Source organism: Gadus macrocephalus, chromosome 5 (genome assembly GCF_031168955.1).
Source record: "Gadus macrocephalus chromosome 5, ASM3116895v1".
NCBI lineage: Eukaryota > Metazoa > Chordata > Actinopteri > Gadiformes > Gadidae > Gadus > Gadus macrocephalus.
In genome coordinates, this window is record NC_082386.1 from 2,563,632 (window position 1) to 2,591,589 (window position 27,958).

General features: G+C 46.3%; 1 protein-coding gene across 1 annotated transcript; it reads right to left on the reverse strand.

The window, feature by feature from the left end:
- Nucleotides 1-2,445: 2,445 nt before the first annotated feature.
- Nucleotides 2,446-15,654, reverse strand: LOC132457647 (uncharacterized). The gene is made up of 5 exons (XM_060051919.1): nt 14,687-15,654; nt 12,882-13,397; nt 11,235-11,533; nt 9,802-10,000; nt 2,446-5,875 (listed from the first exon to the last, which is right to left on the reverse strand). Exons 1-5 carry the CDS (start codon nt 15,652-15,654, stop codon nt 2,893-2,895), a joined length of 4,965 nt encoding a protein of 1,654 aa, XP_059907902.1. The 3' UTR covers nt 2,446-2,892.
- Between the last annotated feature and the right edge of the window lie 12,304 nt (nt 15,655-27,958).

The window sequence follows — 27,958 nt, forward strand, 5'->3', positions numbered from 1 at the left end:
TCCCATGGAAGAAGATCACAAGGCCGCCCCAAGAGAACCTACCCTGAACAACTGGCAGATGACATTGGGTGCCACGCCGAAGAACTCCCCGCCCTAATGAGCGATAAGACGGAGTGGAAGAGGAGAGTGTCGATGCTTAGCCGAGCTAGCTCGACAAAATGAAAAAAATTAATGAATAATAATATGCATTCCAAACTTAAAAAAACAAAAGTTTTTATATTACTCCATTATTTATATCATTTGGAAATTAGCATAATCATCCTACTTCTCACTGGCTGTAATATAACATTGAGTGGTTTTCTTGATTATGTATATATTTGACTGTAGGGTATTATTTATTTTATAACATTTATATTGTGTTTTGGCAGTACGGAAGACGGCGCTTCGGGAACAGCTGGAGGAGAAAAAGGACATGGGTCTTTGGAATGCTCCAAATCAAACAGTCTGACAGGCGTCCTATTCTTCGCCTTGTGCAGAGACGAAATAAGGAGACCCTTGTTCCTATCATCAAAAAGCATGTGAAGCGTCACAGTCTCGTCGTAAGTGATGAGTGGAGAGCGTATGCCGGTCTCGCCACAGAGGGCTACAGGCATGTCAGGGTGAACCACAGCCAACATTATGTTGACCCTCAGACAGGACTCCATACTCAGAACCTCGAGAGAGCGTGGCAGACCTATAAAAAGGAAATTTGGAGAATGCGGGGGAATCGGTCGGAGAAGGCCTTGAAAGAGCAGCTCTGCTTTATTGAGTGGACCTACTGGTTAGCGAGGGAAAATTCAGAAGGTGTCCTTGGCAGGCTTGTCAAGGACATAAGGCGTTCCTATCAGACATAGGAAGCAGAGCTTGGCATTGATCAAAATAGGCTGAACAGGAGACAGGAGAAAGGGGAGAGTGTTTTAATTTATTTTTAAAAGAAAAGTTTTTGTTGTATTTGTTCAAACGTTTTATAGTATTCTTGGTTCTTTTGACTCTTCGAACTCATCCTTTGTAAAAAGAGTTCCGTTAAAGTTTAGTTTTTTTTTTAATAATAAAGTTGCTTTCTTCTCTGATATGCTGCTTATCCTCATCCTCATCGTCATCCGCTTATCCGGGGTCGGGTCGCAGGGGGAGCAGCTCAAGCAGGGGGCCCCAGACTTCCCTTTCCCGGGCCACATTGACCAGCTCTGACGGGGGGATCCCGAGGCGTTCCCAGGCCAGTGTTGAGATATAATCTCTCCACCTAGTCCTGGGTCTTCCCCGAGGTCTCCTCCCCACTGGACGTGCCTGAAACACCTCCCAAGGAAGGCGCCCAGTGGGCATCCTTACCAGATGCCCGAACCACCTCAGCTGACTCCTTTCTAAGTAAAGGAGCAGCGGCTCTAATCCGAGTTCCTCACGGATGGCTGAGCTTCTCACCCTATCACTAAGGGAGACGCCAGCCACCCTTCTGAGAAAACTCATCTCGGCCGCTTGTACCCGCAATCTCGTCCTTTCGGTCATCACCCAGCCCTCATGACCATAGGTGAGGATAGGAACGAAGATCGACCGGTATATCGAGAGCTTTGCCTTGCGGCTCAGCTCTCTTTTCGTTACAACGGTGCGGTAAAGCGAACGCAATACCGCCCCCGCTGCTCCGATTCTCCGGCCAATCTCACGCTCCATAGTACCCTCACTCGCGAACAAGACCCCGAGGTACTTGAACTCCTTCACTTGGGCTAAGGACTCATTTCCTACCCGGAGTAAGCAATCCACCGGTTTCCTGCTAAGAGTCATGGCCTCAGATTTAGCGGTGCTGATCCTCATCCCAGCCGATTCACACTCGGCCGCCAGCCGATCCAGTGAGTGCTGAAGGTCACAGGCCGATGATCCAATGAGGACCACATCATCTGCAAAAAGCAGTGACGAGATCCTCAGACCACCGAACTGCAACCCCTCCCCACCACGACTACGCCTCGATATCCTGTCCATGTATATCACAAACAGGATTGGTGACAAGGCGCAGCCCTGGCGGAGACCAGCACCCACTGAGAACGAAACTGACTGGCTGCCGAGAACACGAACACAGCTCTCGCTTTGGGAGTACAAAGATTGGACGGCCCTGAGGATAGACCCCCTTACCCCATACTCCCGCAGCACCTCCCACAGTTTCTCCCGGGGGACCCGGTCATACGCCTTCTCCAGATCCACAAAACACATGTAGACCGGATGGGCATACTCCCAGGCCCCCTCCAGGATCCTTGCGAGAGTGAAGAGCTGGTCCGTAGTTCCACGTCCGGGGAGAAAACCGCATTGTTCCTCTTCAATCTGAGGTTCGACGATCGGCCGAACCCTCCTTTCCAGCACCTTGGAGTAGACTTTACCAGGGAGGCTGAGAAGTGTGATACCCCGGTAATTGGCAAACACTCTCTGGTCCCCCTTTTTGAACAGGGGAACCAATTCAATTCAAATCAATTCAATTCAATTCAATTCAATTCAATTCAATTCAATTCAATTCAATTTTATTTGTATAGCCCTTAATCACCATTACAGTCTCAAAGGGCTTAACAGGCCAAATATTTGTGACACCCCCCTTTACCCATGCCCCCACACGGGCAAGAAAAAACTCCCTTGAATCAGCAAGGAAGAAATCTTGAGAAGAAACGCAGTGTAGGGGATCCCTTCTTCCAGGGATGGTCAGGAGTGCAATGGGTGCCACAAATGGCATACAGGTAAATACATGTACATCATATTAAAATGGTGATGGGGTTCTGGCCGGTTATCCATGAGGAGAGTCCAGGCATCCAGTCCAGCACCCGCAGCACGCTACAACTGACAGAATAGTGAATTAGAACGGAAAAGTACATAGTGGGAATGTATAATGTAATAAGAAAAGCACAAGCAAACAGAGTAGTCTTCACTACGCATCTGTTGTTTTCACACTCCAAATGCAAGATTGTAGAGGTGAGTTTTGAGCTTCCCTTTGAATAGCTCCACAGAGTCAGCTTCCCTGATCGCTGATGGCAGCCTATTCCATAAAAAGGGGGCTCGATAGGCAAATGCTCTCTGTCCAGCCGATTTCTTTTTAACCTTCGGCAATGAAAGAAGGCCGGCTCCCGAAGACCGGAGAGACCGAGAAGGACTATAAGGAATAATCAGGTCCTTCAGGTACAATGGAGATAGTCCATGCAAGGCTTTATAGGTTAGCAATAGCACCTTAAAGTCTGATCTGAAAGTTATTGGTAGCCAATGTAAAGAGGCGAGAATAGGTGTAATATGATCAAACTTTCTCGTTCTGGTCTGCAATCTAGCTGCCGCATTGTGTACCAGCTGTAGACTCTTTGTAGTAGAGTTCGGTAATCCCGAGAACAGTGCATTGCAATAGTCCAGTCTTGACGAGACAAACGCATGAATCAGTGTCTCTGCATCCACTACAGATAACATTGATCTGATTCTTGCAATGTTTCTCAGATGGAAAAAGGCAATTCTAGTTATACTTCTTATATGCTGATCAAAGCATAGTTGAGGGTCAAACAAGACACCAAGATTTCTGACGGATGCACTCTGTGGGATGGCAAAGCCATCCAACCACAGAGAGACATCCTCAAACTTTTCCCGGTCCCGCTTCGAGCCGATAATCATCAGCTCTGTCTTCCCAGTATTAAGCTGTAGGAAGTTTTGTGACATCCAGCCCTTCACAGCAGCCAAACAGGACTCAACCTTTTGAATCTGGGCAGAATCCCCGGAATCTACAGGAATGTAGAGCTGGGTGTCATCCGCATAGCAATGGAAACTAATTCCGAAGCCGCGGATAACGTCACCGAGGGGAAGCATATAAATTGCAAAAAGCAATGGACCAAGAACCGACCCTTGTGGTACGCCAAAGCGCAATTTACAATGCTTCGATTCTGCACCCTCATGAAGCACAAATTGGGTTCTATCTGTGAGGTACGATTCAAGCCAACCAAGAGCCGTACCCCCGAAACCAACATAGTGTTCAAGACGGTGAAGAAGAGTGCTATGGTCAATCGTATCAAACGCAGCGCTCAGATCCAACATCACAAGCATTGTGCTTGTGTTTTTATCCAAAGCAAGAAGGATGTCATTTACAACTCTTGTAATAGCAGTTTCAGTTGAGTGGAAATTCCTGAACCCCGACTGGAAAGGTTCGAAGAGATTATTCCTTGTCAAATAATCAACAATTTGCTTTGCTACAATCCTTTCCTGTACCTTAGACAAGAAGGGCAGATTCGATATAGGCCGATAGTTCCTGACTAATTCAGGATCTAGGCCAGGCTTTTTGAGTAGCGGTTTTAACACCGCAGCCTTGAAATTGGAAGGAACAATTCCTGTTGAAAACGAAAGATTCATAAGCAAGAGGATAACAGGCCCCACCGTTGGAAAAAGTTCCTTAAGAACCCTAGAAGGGAGCGGATCCAACATACAAGTTGTTGGCTTTGAGGCCTTTATCACCCTTTCAAGTTCCACCAAGGAAATCGCCTTAAACTCCAAAAGAGTTGCGTCAGAGTTCACCATCCTACTTGGCAGAACCCCATCCTGCCCCACAGGATGTGTAGGATTAGCCGCCCGGTAAGCATCAATTTCCTCTCTAATTGATTGAATCTTATTCTCAAAGAAATCCATGAATTCACCTGCCGAGATCGAGGAGCCTACGGTCTGATTCTGTTTCTGAGTGAGACTCCTCACCGTGTCAAAAAGAAACTTAGGATTATTTCTATTCAAATTAATGATACTAGAAAAGTAGGCGTTCCTGGCGATAGTCAGCGCACCCTTATAGGTGATCAGACTATTATGCCATGCAAGATGAAAGACCTCAAGTTTAGTCGAGCGCCATTTGCGTTCAAGGATCCTGCAATTTCGCTTCAAAATGCGAGTTTCTGCATTAAACCAAGGAGTTGGTTTTTTCAATGTTCGTTTTTTAGTTACGTACGGAGCAACTGAATCAATGGCAACAGACAAGGCAATGTTGAGGTCATCAGTAAGGCACTCCACAGAACCACTATAGTTACAGAGAGGTGCAAGTGAACCAGATAACTTATCTTCCATAGCTGTAATGGTTGCAGGTGTGATGCGGCGACAGCTGAAAGTAGCTTGCTGATCGTCGCAGGGGCAGGATACCACCACCTGGAAAGTGAGCAAAAAGTGGTCTGATAAAGCTGAGGTGTAGGAAGAGACCACTAGCTGCGAAATGTCAACACCGCGGGTCAGAACGAGATCCAACGTGTTTCCACCGATGTGGGTTGGTTGCTGGACGAGCTGTTTGAAGCCAAGCGTATCTGTAATGGACAGAAAAGCCCTTGCGAGAGCATCAGACGGGTTATTCACGTGAATGTTGAAATCCCCAATAAGCAAAATATTGTCTGAATATGTAGCCAAATCAGCTGCAAAGTCAGAAAACTCATCCAGAAAAACTGAATACGGTCCTGGAGGACGGTATACTACAGCTAAAACAAAAGAGTCTGGAACTCGTTTTGCTTCTCGAGGAGCTGAGGTGCAGAGCGCTAGCACCTCAAAGGATCTGAAAATATATCTATTCTTCGGCTTTAAATTAAGCTTAGAATTAGATATCAGGGCTACTCCACCACCTTTCTTAACTTCTCTAGATACTTGGGTGCTAACGTAATGGGGTGGAGTAGCTTCGTTTAAGGCTAGAAACTCATCTGGTTTTAACCAGGTTTCAGAAAGCCCCAGTATGTCGATCTTTTTATCAATAATTAAATCATGGACCAAGAGCGCCTTCGATGAAAGCGTCCTTATGTTCATGAACCCTATTCTGAGTACTTCCCTTTTATTATTTTCAGAGGGAGTCTGGTTAACACTCAGCTCTGAAGCGGTCAAGGGGATACCGCGGTTTCGACATACTGGTTCCGGCCCTCGTCTGCGGGTTTTACACCTCGAGACAGCGCGAGGCCGCAACACCGTACATATAGGTACAGGGTTATTTTCAGAGGGAGTCTGGTTAACACTCAGCTCTGAGGCGATCAGTGGGATCGCCAGAGTTGGACATACTGGTCGTGGCGCTCGCCTGCGGGTTTTACACCTCGAGACAGAGCGGGGCCGCGCCACCGTACATATAGGTACAGTGTTAATTTCAGGGGGAGTCCGGTTAGTTGTTAGTATTTGATTTGACATGCGGTTTATCATGCGATTTGCCATGCGATTTTGCACGCCTGTACTAGGTACAGCGTTAATTTCTGAGGGAGTGTGGTTAACACTCAGCTCTGTCATGCGAGTTAACATGCGATTTTGCACGACTGTACATATAGGTACAGCGTTAATTTCATGCGATGCGTCATGCGTCATGCGATTTACCATGCGATTTGACATGCGATTTGACATGCGGTTTGACATGCAGTTTTGGCCCACCGTACATATAGGTACAGCGTTAGTTACAGAGGGAGTCCGGTTAACACTCAGCTCTGAAACAATTGGTGCAATAGATCCTGGTTCAGCTAACCCATCTGCTATTCTAGACTCTGTTCTAGACTCTGCAACGTAGACTATCATGTTGCTAGCAGGTTTACTAAACTCCTGCAGCCCAGCGTGCTGTGAGTGGATGAGTCACGCCTGACTAAGACATCTATCTATGTTTTTTGACATAATTGAGGCACCTAACCCAGTAGGGTGTAGGCCGTCTCTCAACCACCACCCCGGTTTGCCACTCCTTTGGCACTGTACCCGACTCCCACGCGATGTTGAATAGGCGTGTCAACCATGACAGCCCCTCAACACCCAGAGCCTTTAGCATTTCTGGCTGGATCTCATCAATCCCTGGGGCTTTGCCACTGCGGAGATGTTTGACTACCTCAGTGACCTCCACCAGGGAAATTGACGACGAAACACCATCAACCTCGAGCTCTGCCTCCAACATAGAGGGCGTGTTATTCGGATTCAGGAGTTCCTCAAAGTGTTCCTTCCAACGTCCGACGACCTCCTCAGTTGAGGTCAACAGAGTCCCATCCTTACTGTACACAGCTTGGATGGTTCCCCGTTTCCCCCTCCTGAGGTGCCGGATAGTCTTCCAGAAACACTTTGGTGCCGACCGAAAGTCCTTCTCCATGGCCTCTCCGAACTTCTCCCACACCCGCTGCTTAGCCTCCGACACGGCAGCCGCTGCAGCCCTTCGAGCCTATCGGTACCCTGCAACCGAGTCAGGAGTCCTCCAGGATATCATATCCCGGAAGGCCTCCTTCTTCAGTCGGACGGCTTCCCTGACCACCGTAGTCCACCACGGTGTCCGAGGGTTACCGCCCCTTGAGGAGCCTAAGACCCTGAGGCCACAGCTAGCCACCGCAGCTTCAGCAATGGAGGCTTTGAACACCGCCCACTCCGGCTCAATGCCCCCAACCTCCACAGGAATGCCAGAAAAGCTCCGCCGGAGGTGTGAGTTGAAGATACCTAGGACGGGGGCCTCCTCCAGACGTTCCCAGTTCACCCGCACTACTCGTTTGGGCTTACCAGGTCTATCCGGAAATTTCCCCCATTCCCTGATCCAACTCACAACCAGATGGTGGTCGGTTGACAGTTCCGCCCCTCTCTTTACCCGAGTGTCCAAAACATGCGGCCTCAGATCAGATGACACGATCACGAAATCGATCATCGATCTTCGGCCTAGGGTACTCTGGTACCAGGTACACTTATGAGCACCCTTATGTTCGAACATGGTGTTTGTTATGGATAATCCATGACTAGCACAGAAGTCCAATAACAAACGACCGCTCGGGTTTAGATCAGGGAGGCCGTTCCTCCCCACCACGCCTCTCCAGGTGTCTCCATCGTTGCCCACGTGGGCGTTGAAGTCTCCCAGCAGAACTACGGAGTCCCCTACTGGAGCCCCATACAGGACTCCATTCAGGGTCTCCAAGAAGGCTGAGTACTCTGAGCTGCTGTTTGGTGCATACGCACAAACAACAGTCAGAGTTTTCCCCCCTACAACCCTTAGGCGCAGGGAGGCGACCCTCTCGTCTACCGGGGTAAACTCCAACACCGCGGCGCTCAGCCGGGGATTTATGAGTATCCCCACACCCGCCCGGCGCCTCACGCCCTTGGCAACTCCGGAGAAGAATAGAGTCCAACCCTTATCCAGGAGTACGGTACCAGAGCTGAGACTGTGCGTGGAGGTAAGCCCCACCAGATCTAACTGATAGCGCTCCACCTCCCTCACAAGCTCCGGTTCCTTTCCCCACAGCGAGGTGACGTTCCACGTCCCCAGAGCCAGCTTCTGCCGCCCGGGTCTGGTCCGTCGAGACCCCTGACCTTCGCTGCCACCCATGTGGCTGCGCACCCGACCCCAACGGGTCTTCCCACAGGTGGTGGGCCCATGGGATGAAGAGAGGGGGGGTGCCACGTAGTTTGTTCGGGCTGTGCCCGACCGGGCTCCGTGGCAAACCCGGCCACCAGGCGCTCGCCATCGAGCCCTCCGTCTGGGCCTGGCTCCAGACGGGGGCCCCGGGCTTCCTCCGGGCCGGGTCACATCTCCTCTTTTTTCGTTATTCATTGGAGTTTTATGAACCATTCTTAGTCTGGCCCCTCACCTGAGACCACTCTGCCATGAGAGACCCTACCAGGAGCACAAGGCTCCAGACAACACAGCTCTCAGGTTCACAGGGACACGCAAATCTCTCCACCACGATAAGGTGACGGTTCCAGGAGAGGATGCTGCTTATGTGTTGTTTATTTCACTTTGCGGTCATCCAGTGTTACTGATCAGTTGAGCAAAACTTGTCTCTATTTTGTACAGTTACTAGTTTGTAGTTTGTCTACTGTTCTCAACTGTTTTCACTTTAATTTGACAGTCCTAAGACCTCTCTACTAATACTTGGTTGAATATCGACTGATAGTTTGTTGAGAATCAACTATTTTCTCTTTTTGCTCTGTTAATAGTTTGCACACACTGAACTGTTTTCACTTTAATTTGACAGTCCTAAGACCTCTCTACTAATGCTTAGTTGAATATTGACTGATAGTTTGTCGACAGTCATATGACAATGAACAGGTTGTCACCTACACAGGGTGCCTATTGATTGATAAAATATTCTCATCTTTATTTTACAATGAACATATATGATCAACAGAGGGTTGAATGTTCATTCATTAGATGTGTTCCTTGTGAGTGGAGGAAAGTTGATCCATATGAAACGTAAGTTGAGAATTGGTTAATAACAGCAGTTGATAGTCAACTTACTAGAAGTTGACACTCAGCTGATAGTTGAATATTTGTAAAGAACATGTAGTAAAAAGCACAATGTCTGTTGCAGACTGTTTTTGTAAAAATAAATTGACAAAATAAAAATATCCTATAGTTAGCTAACACTTAGTTGAATGCATGTTACATATTTGTTGACAAGCTCTGTAGAGTATCAACTAACTCACTGTTGAATATCAACTAAACACCAGCTAATAGTGCAACGTGTAGTTAACTTAGTTAGTTGAATGCTTGTTTCTTATCTGTTGAAAGCTTTGTTGATTATCAACTAACCATCTACTAATAATGCAACTAATAGTTAACTGACAGTTATTTGAATGCATGCTACGTGTACAAAACAACATCTACTAATAGTGCAACTTATAGTTAACAGACAGTTAGTTGAATCCATGTTTCTTATCTGTCGAACAAGCTCTGTCAAATATCAACTAACCATCTACTAATAGTGCAACTTATAGTTAACTTACAGTTAGTTGAATACATGTTACTTATCTGTTGATATAGTTCAGTTGATTGTCAACTTAATTAACTGTTGACATTCAACTGAGTATCTACTGTTGGCTTGTTGAGTGTCAACAGTGGACTATCAAACTAAAGTGTTACCAAATATTAAAACATACAACGCCTTAAAGCCTGTTGCTAAAGGCCCTCTCTGGGACTCACGTGTGCACGCCATGTTGGCGGGGTCCGCAGGGTTCTTGTAGTATGCAGGCTCGCAGCTGCAGACCCGGGCCCCGGACTTCCTGGCCCAACTGTGGGGAGGACACTTACTGCAGCCTCCCGCCTGGAGCAGGGAGCGATAGAACCCTGGACCACACTCTGAGGAGAGGAGAGGAGGAGAGGGGTGGAGGAAGGGAGGAGGGGAAGGGTGGAGAAAGGGGCAGGCAGGGGAGGGGAGGAGGGGAGAGGTGAGGGAAGGAGGGGAGGGGAGGAGAAAGGGGCGGGCAGGGGAGGGGAGGAGGGGAGAGGGGAGGGGTGGAGGAGAGAAGAGAAGAGGAGAAGAGAGGAGGGGAGGAGAGGAGAGGTGAGGAGAGAAGGGGAGGGGAGGAGAGGAGAGGGGGGAGAGGAGAGGAGATGGAAGGGGTAAAGGGGAGGGGAGAGGAGAGAAGGAGAGTCGAGGAGAGGATAGGATATGATAGGAGAGCGGAGAAGAGAGGGGAGGAGAAGAGGAGATAAGAGAAAGGGAGAAGAGAGGAGAGGTTTGGTTTTCAAAATCCCTTTATTGCACAACTGCAAGGAGAAAACAGATCACTGTCACATCATCACTTCAGCAATGCCAAAAAAAACAACAAAAACAAAACAGAAACATCCCTAAAATACAACAAACAGAAAACGTGTTTCCCTAATCAGAAGCTTACATTCAGCTCTCCTTCACCCCCCATAGAGCATAAAACCCCTCCAACAGCCCATATGTGACTGAAGCCCTGCATATCGTCCATCATTTGATAATAGGCATGTTCCACCCTCAGTCGGGCCTTCAACAGGCCCTTCAGAACCAGCACCGGCTCCACACTACTGATACTCTGAACCCGGTTCCTGCGTGTTAGCCAGATGGCCAATTTGGCAGAACCCGATAAAAAGTTCACCAATGTGTGTACATTCTTCTTCTGAGCACAGTACTTTGGGCCAAAAATAACCAAATCAAAAGAAAAATTCTCCCCTAGACCCTGAAACCACTTTTTTAAAAGCTCAAACAATACTGTCAGCCGAGGACACTGAACGAATAAATGCACCAGGGTCTCAATCTGAGAGCAGAAAATACACTCCACCCCCTGCTCTGGATCCAGGTGTGCTCTGTACCGGTTGGTAGCTATTGCTCCATGTACAATCCTCCACTGGAGGTCTGCTGTCCGTTTTTCAACGGGCAGCTTGTACAAAGACCGCCAGCTGCCTTTCGGGGAAACGTCTGGACCAAAAAAATCTGTCCACCTCGACTCCTGCAAGCCTGCCAAAGAGCGCAGGTTCAAAACCTTGGAGCAGATTTGGTACAAATCCTTCTTTCCTGCAGCCTGAAAAGTCTCCAGGTGTGGGGTTGTGAGAGACAGCAGCTGACCTCCTCCCTCCTGCCACTCCCCCACAACTGGGGTGATATACAGAGCGGGGAAACTGTACTCTCCCTCTTCGCTCCACTGGTCACACAAAGTGCGGTTCTTTGCAAATTCTCTCAGAGGTTGTTGCAGGGCAGCACAGACTTCCTCCACAACTCTGCTGATCAACCTGATGGAGGTGATATTACTTCTCTCTTTCAAGGCGTCCACAGATGTTGCCGTCATCGTCATCAGATGGCCCAGCTTGGTGCAGCTAGCCTCTCTAAGACAGGCTCGCAGGCTGGCAGATTGCAGTGCTTGAGTCCTTATGAGGTCATTATAAAACAAAGGTTCCTCAAACAACCACATGCCCAAAGTCTCATTTGTGGCACGTGCAGCCTTAAAAATCTGCCATGCCTGCAATACCGAGCTGTAGAAAGGTGTCAGTCCAGTTAAGTCCACATCCTCAAGCTGTAGAAGGAAAAGCTGTTTATGGTAGCCCAATCGCCCAGCTCTCTTCAGCAGCAATCGAGCTACGTCAAACCAGCTTGGCCCGCAATTATACAGCAGCCTTTGTGCAGTCTGAAGTCTAAAAGATGCAATTTTTGCCTGGATGTTAATCAGTCCCTGCCCCCCTTCAGCCACAGGCAGGTAGAGTGCTGCTGCCCGGACCCAGTGCCGGCCAGACCAGAAAAAGTCCAGGATGACTCGCTGAACGTCCTCCATCAGGCCTCTCGGTGGCGTCAGAGCAATCAGCCTATGCCAAAGAGTCGAGGCGACCAGGTTCTCTCTTCCCCTATACGACAGCTGGGGTAGCACCCATTTCCATCTAGACAACCGAGCGCCCACTTTCTCCTTAACGCCCTCCCAGTTCTTGTTTTGAAACCCCTCAGTGCCCAAAAATACTCTCAACACTTTCAGGCCTTCCTTCCCCCACTCAAGACCTCCAGGCAGACTGGGCACTGCCTGAGACCTCCACTGTCCCACCAATAAGGCTTCACTCTTTGCCCAGTTCACCCGAGCAGATGAGGCCTTTTCAAACAGGGACAGGGTATCCTGCAAACACTGAACATCCCCCTGGCTGGAGACAAAAATATTAACATCGTCTGCATACGCAGAAACAGTAAGTGGACGATCAAGATTATTGGACCCCGGCAGTGAGAGACCACTGAGCCGACCTCTCAACATGCACAGCAAGGGCTCAATAGCTAGGCTATATAATTGACCGGAGATAGGACAACCCTGTCTTATCCCTCGCTGAACAGGGATTGGCCGACTCAGCCCTGCCCCCATCTTTACCATACATTGAGCACCACTATACAATAAACCAATCCAGGCCAGAAAACCATCGCCTATACCAAAAGCCTTAAGTGCAGAAAACAAATAAGAGTGATCCACCCTATCAAAGGCCTTCTCCTGGTCCAAAGAAACAATACCAAAATCTACATTATGGGATCTACACACATCAATAATATCTCGAATAAGGAAAATGTTGTCCATAATTTTCCTATCACAATAACTTTGGTCTGTATGTACAAGTATGTACAAGTATTCCCAGGATGTCCTTAAGTCTGTTGGATAGGGCTCTGGAAAGCACCGAGACAGGAAGCGATCCTGTTCTGAAACACTCCAATAAAACCCCATGTAAATCATGTCCAAGGATATTCCAGAACCGCTTGTAAAAGTCAGTGGAGAGACCATCAATCCCTGGTGCCCGCCCTGATGCCATCTGATTGACAGCGGCTGTCAACTCGTCCCGAGTCAGCTCAGAGTCCAGAGCAGCTTTCTCTCCTGGGATGAGTTGAGGAAGTCCCTCCAGGAGCTCCTCACGGCACTCCATGCTGCACTGTTCTGCCCCAAAGAGGTCAGCGTAGAAATCCATCGCATGGGTCCTCATCTCACCCGGACTGGTAGTCACTCTGCCTCCAGGAAGCTTAAGGCAGGTCATCTGCTTCCTCTGTGCCACCGATCTCTCCAGATTGAAGAAGAAAGAGCTTGGGGCATCCATATCCTTTAGCTGGAGGAAGCGAGACCTGACAAGAGCTCCCTTCACTCTCTCCTGCAGGAGGGAGCTCAACTCCAATCTCTTCTCCTGCAGCCGATGACCCGTGGTGGGATCCAAAACCCTATGTGACCCCTTTTCAATGTTCCTAATACTGACTTCAAGCTCCTGAATTGCTGCCTTTATCCTAGCAGTCGAGTGAGAGGTATATTGCTGGCAAAAAACACGAATTTGGGCCTTGCCAACTTCCCACCACAGCTTCAAAGAAACAAAATCTGCTTTCCTAGATTTCCACTGCTGCCAAAAACTCTCAAAGCTTTTGCAGAAAGTAAGGTCCTGCAAAAGTCTACTGTTAAAAGACCAGTAGGACCGCACCCTTTCACCTGGCGAAATGACCAAATCTACGCTGACATAGTGATGGTCAGTAAAGCCAACTGGACTTATGTGACTTTGGATTAATCTAGAGCTGAGACTTTTGGAAATGTAAATCCTTTCTAGTCTAGCTGCACTTACCCTGTTATTGCGGACCCTCACCCATGTGTATTGTCTGGATTGCGGATGTTTTACCCTCCATGTGTCCAACAGATCCAGGTGTGCGATGACACCGCTAAGGCTTTGGGATGACTGTGGGTGGGGTTCTTCACTTGTCCTGTCTATAGTAAAGTCCAGGGTGCAATTAAAATCCCCGCCAAAGATGAAATGATCATGCTGGTAATTCCCCACCTCACTTTCCAGCAGGGCGAAAAAACCCACTCTTTCTGTTCCTCGATTTGGGGCATAAATGTTAGCAAAGCAGAACACAGAGCCCTCTATTTCTGCCCTGACTATCAAAAGCCTGCCCTTCACCACCTCAGTAGAAGATAGAACCTTTACATTGGCATCTTTTTTGAACAGAACAGCTACCCCTGCACTAAGGTTGGTGCCATGACTAAGGGGACATGAACCCTCCCACCATAAACCCCAATCTATCTCGTCTGCTGGATTAGTATGCGTCTCCTGCAAAAACAGCACATCAACCCTTTTTTGAGTGGTGACTTCAGAGATTAATGCCCTTTTGTGTCTGTCTCTCCCTCCACCATTGATGTTCAAAGACCCTATTTTAAGGCTCTGCATAGAGGTCAGAGAAGAGAAACAGATACAATGAACAAAGCAAGGAACAATAAAAGAGGAAAAACACCGTGTGGTACATGATCATGTTACTTTTTAGTCTTCTTAGCAGTTTTACCTTTTTTCGCTTTCCTCAGAATTGTAATATGCTTTTTGAGGCGAAAGCGTTTCTTTTCATCCAAGAGGTCAAAACCGACCAATCTTTTCAGTACATCAACCGATCTGATGAACTTTTCAGTGTCACTGAAGTAGTCATTCAGTCTAACAGACTTTTTAAATGTCACATCCAGAAATTTATTGATTTCCTCCAAAGAATATAGATCTGTGTTCCTATTGGAAGCTTCACCTATGCTAGATACTGTATCTGACTCAGAGTCATACTCCATGTCCTCCCCTTCACAGGATGCCTGACTATTTAACATACCCTTTCCTTCATTGGTGATCACAGTGGGATCTCTGCCTGTACAACTTGTGGAAGCTGCTTCAGTGCCTGCAGACTGAGAACTGCTCAGGTTCTCCGCAGCCACAGGAGCCTGCTGTTTCTTAGGCTCGCTCTGTTCCTCACTATCCAAGTCAACCTCCTCAAAATGAGGCACCGGTGGCACCGAACCAGTGGCACCGGCTGCCACGTTCACAGCACCGGGATCCGCACCCGCATCCGCGACCGCGGCGCCAGCACTGGACCCGCCAGCACTGGACTCACCAGCCGCGGACACGGCCGCGGAACCAGCACCGGACTCGCCAGCCGCAGACCCGCCGGCCGCGGACTCGCCGGCCGCAGACTCGCCGGCCGCGGACTCGCCAGCCGCAAACTCAACACAGGACCCGACAACCGCAGACCCAGCACCCGACCCGCCAGCCGCGGACCGACCGGAGCCGTCCGCCGCATCAGCGGAGCGAGCCGCCCCCTGCTGTCTATGTGGACACGCAAAGCGTTTATGTCCCACATCTCCACACTCAAAACATTTGAACTGCCCTGAGCTGGCGTACACCATATAAAACCCATCACCGTGCTTCACTCTGAACGATACATCGAGTGTTTGTGTCGGCGAGTCCAGGAACATAAACACCTGCCGTCTCAGAGACTGTACGTGCTTCAGTTTGGGATCCTTACATCCCAAACTCACCGTTTTAAATCCACCGGCAAACTTGCCAAACCTACGGAGCTCGTTCTCTAACAACTCGTTCGGTATAAACGGCGGAACACCGGACACGGTGATCCGCGTGGAGGGAACCGACAGCGGGGAGACCTGCACGAATAGGTCCCTAATAGGTCCCTCTACCAGCTGATACACAAGGGGCTCTTCTTTCAGGAACACAACCACTGCTTTATTCATTCTCGATGCAAAAGATAATTTAACATGACCTACCTGCTCACCGACAGCCAACAGAACTTCCTCCACAGTAACGCTACTATCCGGCGGGACTATCCTAACTCCCTGCCGAATAGACGGAGGTGGCGTCTCGGGGGACGCCATTCCTCCCGAAAACCTCCCGACACAACCACTGATCACTCGCCAACACAGTAAAGATATTGATAAATCTTACCTGATCATGCACATAGAACAGACGGAGAAACCAGGGGAAAACCGTGAAAAAGGGACAGCAAACAATTCAAAACTCTGCGCCACTCGCACCCCCACCACCGCCGCTCACACTCACACACCGGAAACGGAGAGGAGAGGAGGAGATAAGAGAAAGGGAGAAGAGAGGAGAGGAGAGGAGTGGGGAGGGGCGGAGAGGGGAGGAGAGGAGGGGAGGAGAGGAGGAGACAAAAGGGGAGTAGAGGAGAGAAGGGGAGAGGAGAGTTGAGGGGAGGAGAGGAGAGGAGGAGAGGGGAGGAGAGGAGAGGAGAGGGGAAGAGAGGAGAGGAGAGAAGAGAGGAGAGAAGGAGCGGGGAGGAGAGGAGAGGGGATGGGAAAGGAGAGGGGAGGAGAGGAGAGAGAAGGGGAGAGGAGAGGAGCGGCGGATAGGAGAGGGGAGGAGGAGAGGGAGGGGGGAAGAGAGAAGAGGAGTAGAGGAGAGGAGAAGGGAGGAGCCAGGCAGAAGAAAGCAAGCAATCGAAAGAGTTAAAAACGTGAGGATACTATGAGATCAGGGGCCTGGTCTCAGATCCCAAACATGGGGTTCTTTCAGTCATGAAGCCCCTGGTTGTGTGTGAACCAGACAAAAGCAAGGGTCTTCTACATGAGGCCTGATGAGGGAGCAGACGGATCCCAGGGGCCTCCAGCTGAACTACTCTCAGTCTCTGTCTTCAGGTTCCTCTCACTGGTAAATAAAACACGTCCTCAAGTTCCTTATAGACAGGGTATTTCCTTCACATATCAATCCTGCAAGTAAGCAGACATACGCATACCCACACACGCACGCACACACACACATGCATATATTAATTGCACGTCACTGAGGCCTATGTCTAAAGACAGGCTTACACCGAAGGAAAATCGCTCCCCCACACACACACACACACACACACACACACACACACACACACACACACAGCTTATTTAATAGGGGCATCCGGGAGGGGGGGGGACTGCATCGGAATGTAAAGATGCTGGAATACATCAACAACCTCCATCTCCATGGCAACGACCAAGACAACCAATCACAGATAGATCACTGCTTGTCATCCACTCCCCTGACACAAATTAACCTAGACTCCCCATACACATCAACACACAAACACGCACAGAATCGTGTACACACCACTCACACAGACACACATACACACACACACAAAAACACATCCGTAGAAATATTTGACATGTAGATGCAGCAATGGAATTTAGTTTTTTATAATGCACAGTGTACTGACTAAGCCCTAAACTTAGTAGTACTGGTTGTTGATTCCGTTTATAGTTTCCGACGTGCGCCCAGCGCGCTCCAATTACCGTAAAAACGAAGACAGTTCAGTTTATTTTGCTGGTTTATTTTCCTTCCAATAATACACAGTAATAATAATAATAATAATACACAATAATTCTAACTCAAAATACATGTAACAAAACAATAAACCCGAATTCCTCACTAAACTAAGATGCATTAACACACGGGGACACGGGCACACGGGCACAGTCGAAAAACTGTTTGCTTCCCCATCAACAACAACCTGTGATCAGGTTCAATCAGGTTAAATGCCTCACTCTGCTGACCCGAGGTCAACTGAACCACACAGCCCCCTAGTGGCACGGGGTAAAATTACACGAAAATAAAGCACATTTAATATGGCTCCTACACACCAGCCCCTAATTGCGTCTGCTAGAGCAATTACACCAACAATTTTAAATGAGCCATGAATACCAAAAAAAACAAATAAAAATGAAAATATATATGTGTATATAAAGCTCATTTTTAAATGGGAACCAATTATTCCTTAGCTTCATTAAGCAAGCATATTTTGGTTATCGGTCGTTCAATGATATTCTTTTTGGTTTTTAAACGAACTACACGTACTAGACCTCTTTTATCAGGGAAGGTTTCCAGAACTCTTCCTAGCATCCATGACCCACGTGGTGCTGTGGAGTCTGCAACCATGACTAGGTCTCCAGGAACAAAACTCCTCTTCTCCTGGTTCCATTTTTGACGCTCCTGTAAAAGCGGGAGGTACTCACGGATCCACCTCTTCCAAAAGAGATCCGAGATGTACTGGGTTTGTTTCCATCTTCTCCTAGCATAAACATCCCTTTTGTCGAACAGTCCCGGTGGGAGAACTGGTTTTCCTTTGAGTAGCAGCAGATGGTTTGGCGTCAATGCCTCAAGGTCGTTAGGGTCCCTCTGAAGTAACGAGATCTTCCCCTCGTACACGCATTTCAACTCCTCTAAAGACTTTTCGTTCTCCAGCCTCTGTTCGCTCAGAGACTCTTTGAGGCGTTTCTCGTGATCTTCTTTCAGCTTTCCCAGTGCGTCCTCAAGGTTTCTTCCCTGCTCTTCTAAGGTCTCCGTGTGCCTCTTGCTTCCCGCTTCCCTTTCATTGATTTCCTCTAAGCTCGACTTCAGAGACTGAACCATCTGCTCTTTTTCCTCAAGCTGTGATGTTAACTGTTTCTTAAGCTGACCGATTTTCTGCTCAGCCTTCTTTTTGAGGTCCGCCATTTTCTTCGCACTCTCCGCAGACAGCCTCTCCTCAGCGTCCTTCAGGCTCTGCTCCTTGCTCTTCTGCATTTCGCTTCTCATCTTCATTTCTTTCTGGGTAAACACTTTGGGAAGTGGATAGAAGCTCTCACCAGACAATCCGGAAATCTCCAGACTGTCATCAACGATAGAACTTTCTATTGAGTTGTTATGGCCCAAGGTGCGGATATGAATTTTGAATTTGCGTCCTTCCATGTTCAACCTGTCGACAAGCTTCCTGGTGCAGAAAGTTCCTGTACTCCCTGGGTCCAGAAAAGCGTAGGTTTCAATAACCCTGTTTCCCTTTGCGCACTTCACCTTAACAGGCAAAATGGCAAGAATACCATTGCAGTGGCCAGCCCCTGTAAGACCACAAGCGGAGGATGTTGTGCGGCTCTCAGATGTTTTTGACCGCTCACTGTTCTTCTCATCCTTTGAAGAAACCCTTTCTTTCTCTTCAATGTGCAAAACACTGGGGTGCGTTCGGTTGCACTTTTTGCAAGTGATGCGCCTGTCGCAATTCCTGCTCAAGTGTCCTGTGCACAAACAACTGAAACACAGACCTTTCTCCTTTAGATAGTCCAGTTTCTCCCTGTGTGGTTTTCTTCCCAGTTTAAAACATTGATCTAAAACATGACCACCAGCAGCACAATACTGGCAGAAGACAGAAGTATTTTTAGTGAAGGTGGTCACTTTGCCGAGAGCCTTTTCCCTCTGGTCACCATCTGGTCTGCTGCATCCGTCCTCATTCCTGTGAGTGTCTGCTTTATATCCATCCTCAATGACCACCTGTGTTGCAAAGCTGTTTCTTCTCAGCTGTGGCGTCACCTGTATCTTGCTCACTTTTGTAGCTCCTTTGAGCACAGGTGAAGTGTCCTGTATATCACCAAAGACTGGATCTGAAATGATTCTGACCTGGCACTCAATGAACTTGACAAGGTCTGAGAATCGTGCCCTTCGACCAGTTTTCTCCAGTACGTCACATGCCTTTGCTCTCCACTTGTCTCTTAGTTTATACGGAAGCTTCTGACTAAGAATCTTCATGTTCGCTGGCATGTTAAGTTCCTCCAAATATTGAAGATCTTCCATAGCGTTGGAACACTCACGGAGGAAAAGCCCATAAGCTTTGAGCGCTTTGGTGTCTTCAGCTTTGATGCTTGTCCATCCTGTGACCTTTTCCATGTAGGCCGCTGTTATTTTGAACTCATTTCCAAAGTGCTCCTTTAGTAACCTTTTAGCGACAGCAAATCCTTTGTCTGCAGTCATGTGAAGGCAGCTGCGTACAATATCTCTAGGCTGCCCCCTAGTGAATTGTTCGAGATAGTACAAACAGTCTCCTTTACAGCCAGTCTTTGCTTCCACGCAGTGCTCAAATGTCCTCATAAATGTGTTGAACTGCAAAGGGTCTCCATCATAAGTTGGAATTTCTCTGCGCGGCAGCAGATGTGATGTTTGCATTTGAACAAGGAGAGCCGTTATGTCATTCTGTTGTTGCAGCAGATTGTAAAGACCTGCTGTCTGATTTTGGTCTTGCAGGGGTTGCTGCACTTGTTGGCCTAGAGTGGGTTGAAAGCTTTGACTGAATGTTGGCATTGATTGCAAGTGAGGCAGTTGAGAGCCATGACTGACAGTTGGCTGTGGTTGTGATGCAAAATGCATGGACAAAGATGCTGAAACGATTGAAGTTTCAGCATTGCATTGTTGTGGTAAAGATTCACGCTGCTGTGCGGGTGGAGCCACATATATTGAGGCCTGTGGATTGAGAGAGGTGAGCTTAGATCTAGCCCCTTTTCTGAAGTAGGAAGCCATGCCATCAGATTGCCTTGAATGGATGCTGCTCCCCATCTGTAGCACTGCTAGCTTAGCAGAAGTGGCAGCTATCTCAGTGTCCAGCTCAAGCTTCTCCCTTTTTCTCCTCCAGAGAAGTTCCTGCTCCTCCAAAGCATGTTTAGCCTTTAAAGCAGCAGCTCGAGCCAAGAGTGCGGCCTGTTCCGCCTCTGCCCTGTGTCTGGCTGATGAAGTGGAGAATCTGCTACTTGACGATCTGTTTGAGCCATGGTGCCTTGACTGCACATTTGAAATGCTGTCTTGAGGTCCAATCTCATTTTCACTTTGGACAGTTTGAGATTGTTCAGTTTGACCCAGCAAATCATCATTAACCTCATTCAATTCAATTTTATTTGTATAGCCCTTAATCACCATTACAGTCTCAAAGGGCTTAACAGGCCAAATATTTGTGACACCCCCCTTTACCCATGCCCCCACATGGGCAAGAAAAAACTCCCTTGAATCAGCAAGGAAGAAATTTTTTTCTTTGATAATTTTTTTATTTGGAAATGTATATGAACACAGAATACACTGAGCATACATTTTAACAGGCATATCCATAGTTTTTTTTTTATTATTATTTTTTTTTACATACACATACAAACAACATCCCACCCACCCCACCCACTTGAACATGTAGTACACACACCTAGAATAACAAAAAAAGAAGATAATAGGTAAAAGAAAATAAATAAAAAAAAAAAAAAAAAGTACTGTACGCTACTTGATATAGGGTCCTAGTGCAAGAAATATGCTATGGGGTATCAGGTATAGTTTTGAGTTTCCCTATGTATTTCAAAACCGGATCCCAGGTGGAGTAGAATTTGTCCCTTGACACATCCACAAAGACGCTTTGGGAGGGTTTTTTGATTTCCAATGTAATAATATTCTTCTGCGTGCAAGCAGAGTCACAAAGGCCAAAATTTTTTTATAACTTTTCCTTACTATAGAATGTCTTCGGTCTGTGATACCAAATATAGCTACTGCTGCATTGGGTTGGAAATCAGTGTTGAGCGCCTCAGATATTGTTTTAAAGATCATAGACCAGTAAGTGACCAGAGCAGGGCATGACCAAAACATATGGGTTAAGTTGGCAGGGGTGTGATGGCATCTGTTACAACTAGCATCTGAATTAGGATATATTTTAGCTAGTCTTGCTTTGGAAAAGTGAGTCCGGTGTAGAACTTTAAATTGTATTATACTTAATTTTGCACAAGAAGTGCTGTCATTCACTCTTTGTAAAGCACAGTTCCACATGTCATCATCCATGTCTTCCCCCAATTCATCTGCCCAGTCCGCCCTTATCTTTGCGATGGTTATGGTTTTAAGAGAAGCTATACAGTCATTTAATCTAGAAGTGAGCCTTTTTGAATTAAACGGGGATTCTAGCATATCATCTAAGTCAGACATTGAAGAGAGAATTGGAAAGTTGGGGTCATGGCTCTTAAGGAAGTGGCGTGCTTGAAAATATCGAAATAGGCTAGATCGAGGAAGGCCAAATTTTTGTGATAAGTCGTCAAAGCTGGCAAATACACAATTTATGTACATATCTTTAAATTTAGAAATGCCTTGTCTTCGCCAAAAAGAGAATGTAGCGTCTATTTTAGCTGGGGGGAAGAGGTGGTTATTGCATATAGGGCTTAAGCTAAGAATTTGTTTGAAACCAAAGTACCGTCTCAATTGAAACCAGATCTTCAAAGTATTGATGACAATTGGGTTGTTTGTGAACTGGGAAATAGAAACGGGGAGACTGGAAGTGACCAGAGCCGTGAGAGATGATGAGATGCATGATGTAGCCTCATAGTGGCACCAGTCTGTATCTGGAGTATGAAACCAAAACATTATTTTTTGAACATTTGCAGCCCAGTAGTCGTAGAACAGATTAGGAAGAGCTAGGCCTCCCTGTAATTTAGGCCTCTGTAGAAGCTCTAAACGTACCCTAGGGTTCTTGCCATTCCAAATAAAATAAATAAAAGCGCTATCAATACCTTTAAAGAAAGACCTAGGAAGGTAGAGTGGGATACATTGAAACAGGTAGAGGAATTTGGGGAGCACACTCATCTTGATGCAATTCACTTTACCTGCCAAGGACAAGTGGAGTGTTCTCCATTTCTTTAGATCTAATTTGACTTTATCAAGTAGAGGAGCAAAATTTTCCCGATAGAGGTTTTTCATATCTCTAGTTATGTTAATGCCCAAATATTTAAAGCCGTTTCTAGACATTTTAAACGGTAAAACATTCTCCTGAATTTGAAGAGCCAAGTTGTTAACAGGGTAGCATTCACTTTTACTAAAGTTCAGTTTATACCCGGAGAATTTACCAAATCTTAACAGAGCATGGAGGATATGAGGTACACTAAGAATGGGGTCCGAGACAAATAATAGTAAATCATCGGCATATAAGCTTAGTCTATGCTCTTCTCCTCCTCTAAAAATTCCACTTATTGATGGCAATGATTTGAGTGAGATGGATAAGGGCTCTATGGCCAAGGCAAATAACAGTGGACTAATTGGACATCCCTGACGGGTCGCTCTCGACAGGGTGAAGTACTGTGATTGCCTGCCGTTTGTAATCACAGAGGCCTTGGGTGAGCTGTAAAGAAGTTTAATCCATGAGATAAAATTTGGACCATACCCAAATTTCTTTAAACACGTGAATAAATATTCCCACTCAACCCTGTCAAAAGCTTTCTCTGCGTCCAGCGAGATGACCACCTCAGGTACCTCACTGGACGCAGGGGAGTGAATAATATTCAAAAGCCGTCTGATATTTGTAAATGAGTGTCGACCCAAAATGAAACCGGTTTGGTCAGCAGAGATCACATCAGTCATTGTGGTTTCTAGGCGTAGGGCAAGAGTTTTAGCTAGGATCTTCACGTCACTGTTTAGGAGGGAGATGGGTCGATATGAACCACATTCTGTATTCTCTTTACCTGGCTTAAGCAGGAGAATAATCGATGCCTCAGTGAGTGTTTGTGGTAATGACCCACGGGATATAGAATCCATAAACATTTCAAGAAGAATTGGGGATTGTTTCTTAGAAAAAGTCTTAAAAAATTCTATTGGATAGCCGTCGGGGCCAGGTGTCTTACCACTTTGCATTGCCATTATTGCGTTAATAATTTCAGACAGTTGCAATGGGAGTTCGGTCTTTGTCTTATCCGTTACCTTTATGGAAGGAGCCTCGAGATCGCAAAAGAAATGTTCCATATCAGTTCTATCACTGGTCGCCTCTGATGTATACAGGTTAGAATAAAATAAGGTGAATGTTTCATTAATTTCTCCCGGGTCAATAGTTAAATCACCATTTGGTTTCCTTATTTGTGAGATTTGTTGAGAAACAGATTGGGACTTAAGTTGGTGTGCTAAAAGATGGCCAGCTTTTTCTCCATGCTCATAGGCATATCCACGTGATTTTAACAACATTTTTTCTGTTTTACCGGTTGACAACAGGTTGTATTGAGTTTGAAGGTCAAGCTTTTTTTTATAGAGTTCAGGGGATGGAGACGTAGAGTACTGAGAGTCTACTGTGCTTATTGATTTAATAAGCTGGTCTTGTTCAAGTCTACGCATCTTATTGATTCTTGTTGAGTATGATATAATCTCACCTCTGATCACAGCCTTCAGTGTCTCCCAAAGCAATGAGGAGGAGATGTTATCTTTTTTATTGGATTCTATAAAGTTATCAATTTCTTTGTTTATCAAATCACAAAATGAACTGTCAGCCAGTAAGGTTTTGTCTAATTTCCAAGGAGGGCGATCCGAATTGTTAGGAGGAAACAAAAGATCTAGTAAAACTGGGGCGTGATCAGATTCAACTATGGTTGAATAATCTACATTTGTGACAAAGGGAAGAAGGTTTCTATCAATAAAAAAATAGTCTATTCTGCTGTATGAGTGGTGGACTGGGGAAAAGAAGGAGAAGGATTGACCAAGTGGAAAAAGAGAGCGCCAGGGGTCAACACCTCCTATTTGATCCATAAAAAAAGCTAAAGATTTGGACATTTTTGAAGGGACTGTAGATTTAGGATTAGAGCGGTCCAATATTGGGTTAATTGTGCAATTCAGATCACCCCCTAAAATTAATTGTTGTGAGTTTATGTCTGGTATTAATGAGAAAACTTTACCCATGAATTTATCATCATCCCAGTTTGGGGCATATATATTAACCAAAACGACAGGTTTGTGGAAAATTAGCCCAGAAACTATGACAAAGCGCCCCTGTGGGTCAGAGATAACAGTGGTAGCACTGAACTGAATTTTTTTATGTATCAATATAGCTGTCCCACGTGTTTTGGAATTGAAACTTGAGTGGAACATATGTCCCACCCAAGCTTTTCTGAGTCTAATTTGATCTTTTAACAACAAATGAGTTTCTTGAAGAAATGCAATTTCACATTTTAAATATTTAAGGTGATTGAATATTCTAGCTCTTTTTACAGGTCCATTCAAGCCTTTTACGTTCCAGCTAATAAATCTTACATCAGTCTTTCTTACATTAGTTCTTTGTTCCATGGTTAATAAGAAAAAGGATAGAATTTCAATAATAACTGTTAAGCAAATAAATGGTCGCAACAAAAAAGTGTACAGCTTCATGAATGACCTCACTAAGAAAGAGTGGGATAAAGAAATAATAAAAATAATAAAAATAATAAATAAATCTAGTGGTGTACCATCCCATAACCCTGTCCCATACCCCAGACATGGACATAACTAACACTAAGCCTATACTTGTTCCTCTCCCTGAGGCAAGCTGCAGGCATAACACTATTTCCAAAAACTTCCGGTAGAACATCATCTTCTTGCTTCTAGCTAAGAAGGCTCCCAGTAATGTATATTATATTAACAAGCTTAACACAAAGGCCATGAAGGCAAAAGCAGGGCCAAGGGGACAAAAATATTATAAAATAATAATTAGACGTTAAAAAAAATATATATACAGGTCCTTCTCAAAAAATTAGCATATTGTGATAAAGTTCATTCTTTTCCATAATGTAATGATAAAAATTTAACTTTCATATATTTTAGATTCATTGCACACCAACTGAAATATTTCAGGTCTTTTATTGTTTTAATACTGATGATTTTGGCATACAGCCCATGAAAACCCAAAATTCCTGTCTCAAAAAATTTGCATATTTCATCCGACCAATAAAAGAAAAGTGTTTTTAATACAAAAAAAGTCAACCTTCAAATAATTATGTTCAGTTATGCACTCAATACTTGGTCGGGAATCCTTTTGCAGAAATGACTGCTTCAATGCGGCGTGGCATGGAGGCAATCAGCCTGTGGCACTGCTGAGGTCTTATGGAGGCCTAGGATGCTTCGATAGCGGCCTTAAGCTCATCCAGAGTGTTGGGTCTTGCGTCTCTCAACTTTCTCTTCACAATATCCCACAGATTCTCTACGGGGTTCAGGTCAGGAGAGTTGGCAGGCCAATTGAGCACAGTAATACCATGGTCAGTAAACCATTTACCAGTGGTTTTGGCACTGTGAGCAGGTGCCAGGTCGTGCTGAAAAATGAAATCTTCATCTCCATAAAGCTTTTCAGCAGATGGAAGCATGAAGTGCTCCAAAATCTCCTGGTAGCTAGCTGCATTGACCCTGCCCTTGATAAAACACAGTGGACCAACACCAGCAGCTGACATGGCACCCCAGACCATCACTGACTGTGGGTATTTGACACTGGACTTCAGGCATTTTGGCATTTCCTTCTCCCCAGTCTTCCTCCAGACTCTGGCACCTTGATTTCCGAATGACATGCAAAATTTGCTTTCATCCGAAAAAAGTACTTTGGACCACTGAGCAACAGTCCAGTGCTGCTTCTCTGTAGCCCAGGTCAGGCGCTTCTGCCGCTGTTTCTGGTTCAAAAGTGGCTTGACCTGGGGAATGCGGCACCTGTAGCCCATTTCCTGCACACGCCTGTGCACGGTGGCTCTGGATGTTTCTACTCCAGACTCAGTCCACTGCTTCCGCAGGTCCCCCAAGGTCTGGAATCGGCCCTTCTCCACAATCTTCCTCAGGGTCCGGTCACCTCTTCTCGTCGTGCAGCGTTTTCTGCCACACTTTTTCCTTCCCACAGACTTCCCACTGAGGTGCCTTGATACGGCACTCTGGGAACAGCCTATTCGTTCAGAAATTTCTTTCTGTGTCTTACCCTCTTGCTTGAGGGTGTCAATGATGGCCTTCTGGACAGCAGTCAGGTTGGCAGTCTTACCCATGATTGCGGTTTTGAGTAATGAACCAGGCTGGGAGTTTTTAAAAGCCTCAGGAATCTTTTGCAGGTGTTTAGAGTTAATTCGTTGATTCAGATGATTAGGTTAATAGCTCGTTTAGAGAACCTTTTCATGATATGCTAATTTTTTGAGATAGGAATTTTGGGTTTTCATGAGCTGTATGCCAAAATCATCAGAATTAAAACAATAAAAGACCTGAAATATTTCAGTTGGTGTGCAATGAATCTAAAATATCTGAAAGTTAAATTTTTATCATTACATTATGGAAAATAATGAACTTTATCACAATATGCTAATTTTTTGAGAAGGACCTGTATATATGCACATCCATGTAATGGGAAAGCTATGTGTCCCCTTCTCTTTTGTTCCCCCTAAGTATATATTAGCCCATACATAACATGAACGTAAGCACACAGTAACACAAGATCCGGGCCACTTTTTTTCCCCCTCCTTCTAAACATGTTATCCCAAACGTAGCGTGGGTGAAAGCTCAGTACCTTAAAATCCAGGGCGTATGTCAGAATAGTTGCAAAGGCAGTTACGCACGTACACAGTAGAGTATGCGTTATTTACCGTCCGTCTCCAGGCCAAACAGTGAAGACAAACACTGCCGCATTATTACTCTTTACCAATCCTCTGATCATAGAACCTCTGAGCTTCATCAGGTGAGTCGAAGGTGAGCACGTCGTCCCCGTGTGTCACGCGTAGCCTGGCGGGGTAGATCAGGTGGAACCGGACGTTCTTTTGGTAAAGGGCTTGCTTTATCCCGTTAAATGCAGCGCGCTTTTTTGCGAGAGCTGCGCTGTGATCTTGAAACATCCTTAAGACAGTTCCTCCGTACCGCAGCTCATGATTCCTTGCCCAGCGCAGCGCAGCCTCCTTCTGTTGGACTCGGGAGAAACAAACCAGGAATGTGCGCGGAGGTTTTCCTTGTCCAGATCTGAAGGTCGGGGACCGGTGGGCTCTCTCCAGTTCGGGCGGCGAAGTGAAGACTTCGGGACCCATCACCTGCGTCAGCAGCTCCGACATGAATTTAACCGGGTCCTTGCCGTCCTCGCTGCCTTCTGGTATGTGCAATATGCGGAGATTGGCTCTCCGCGATCGGTTTTCTAGGTCATCGAGTCGAGTCAAGAGAGATTGGTTTTGGGTTTGGAGCGTCTTAATGGTAGACTCCACAGCGCATACACGTTCAAAGTTATCACCGGACACAGACTCCACTGAGGTGAAGCAAGGAAGAAATCTTGAGAAGAAACGCAGTGTAGGGGATCCCTTCTTCCAGGAATGGTCAGGAGTGCAATGGGTGCCACAATTGACACACAGGTAAATACATGCACAACATATAAAAAACAATGGTGATGGGGTTCTGGCTGGTTATCCATGAGGAGAGTCCAGGCATCCAGTCCAGCACCCGCAACACGCTAGAACAGACAGAAAAGTGAATTAGAACGGAAAAAGTACATAGTGG

Coding starts and splice junctions, on each gene's coding strand:
- LOC132457647 (XM_060051919.1), bottom strand. CDS start 15,654: ATGAATAAAGCAGTGGTTGTGTTCCTGAAAGAAGAGCCCCTTGTGTAT. Junction 11,534..12,881: donor TCCACTGACTTTTACAAGCG/GTTCTGGAATAT, acceptor TGACCTCATAAG/GACTCAAGCACTGCAATCTG. Junction 5,876..9,801: donor GCAACAGGCTTTAAGGCGTT/GTATGTTTTAAT, acceptor GCCTCGCGCTGT/CTCGAGGTGTAAAACCCGCA.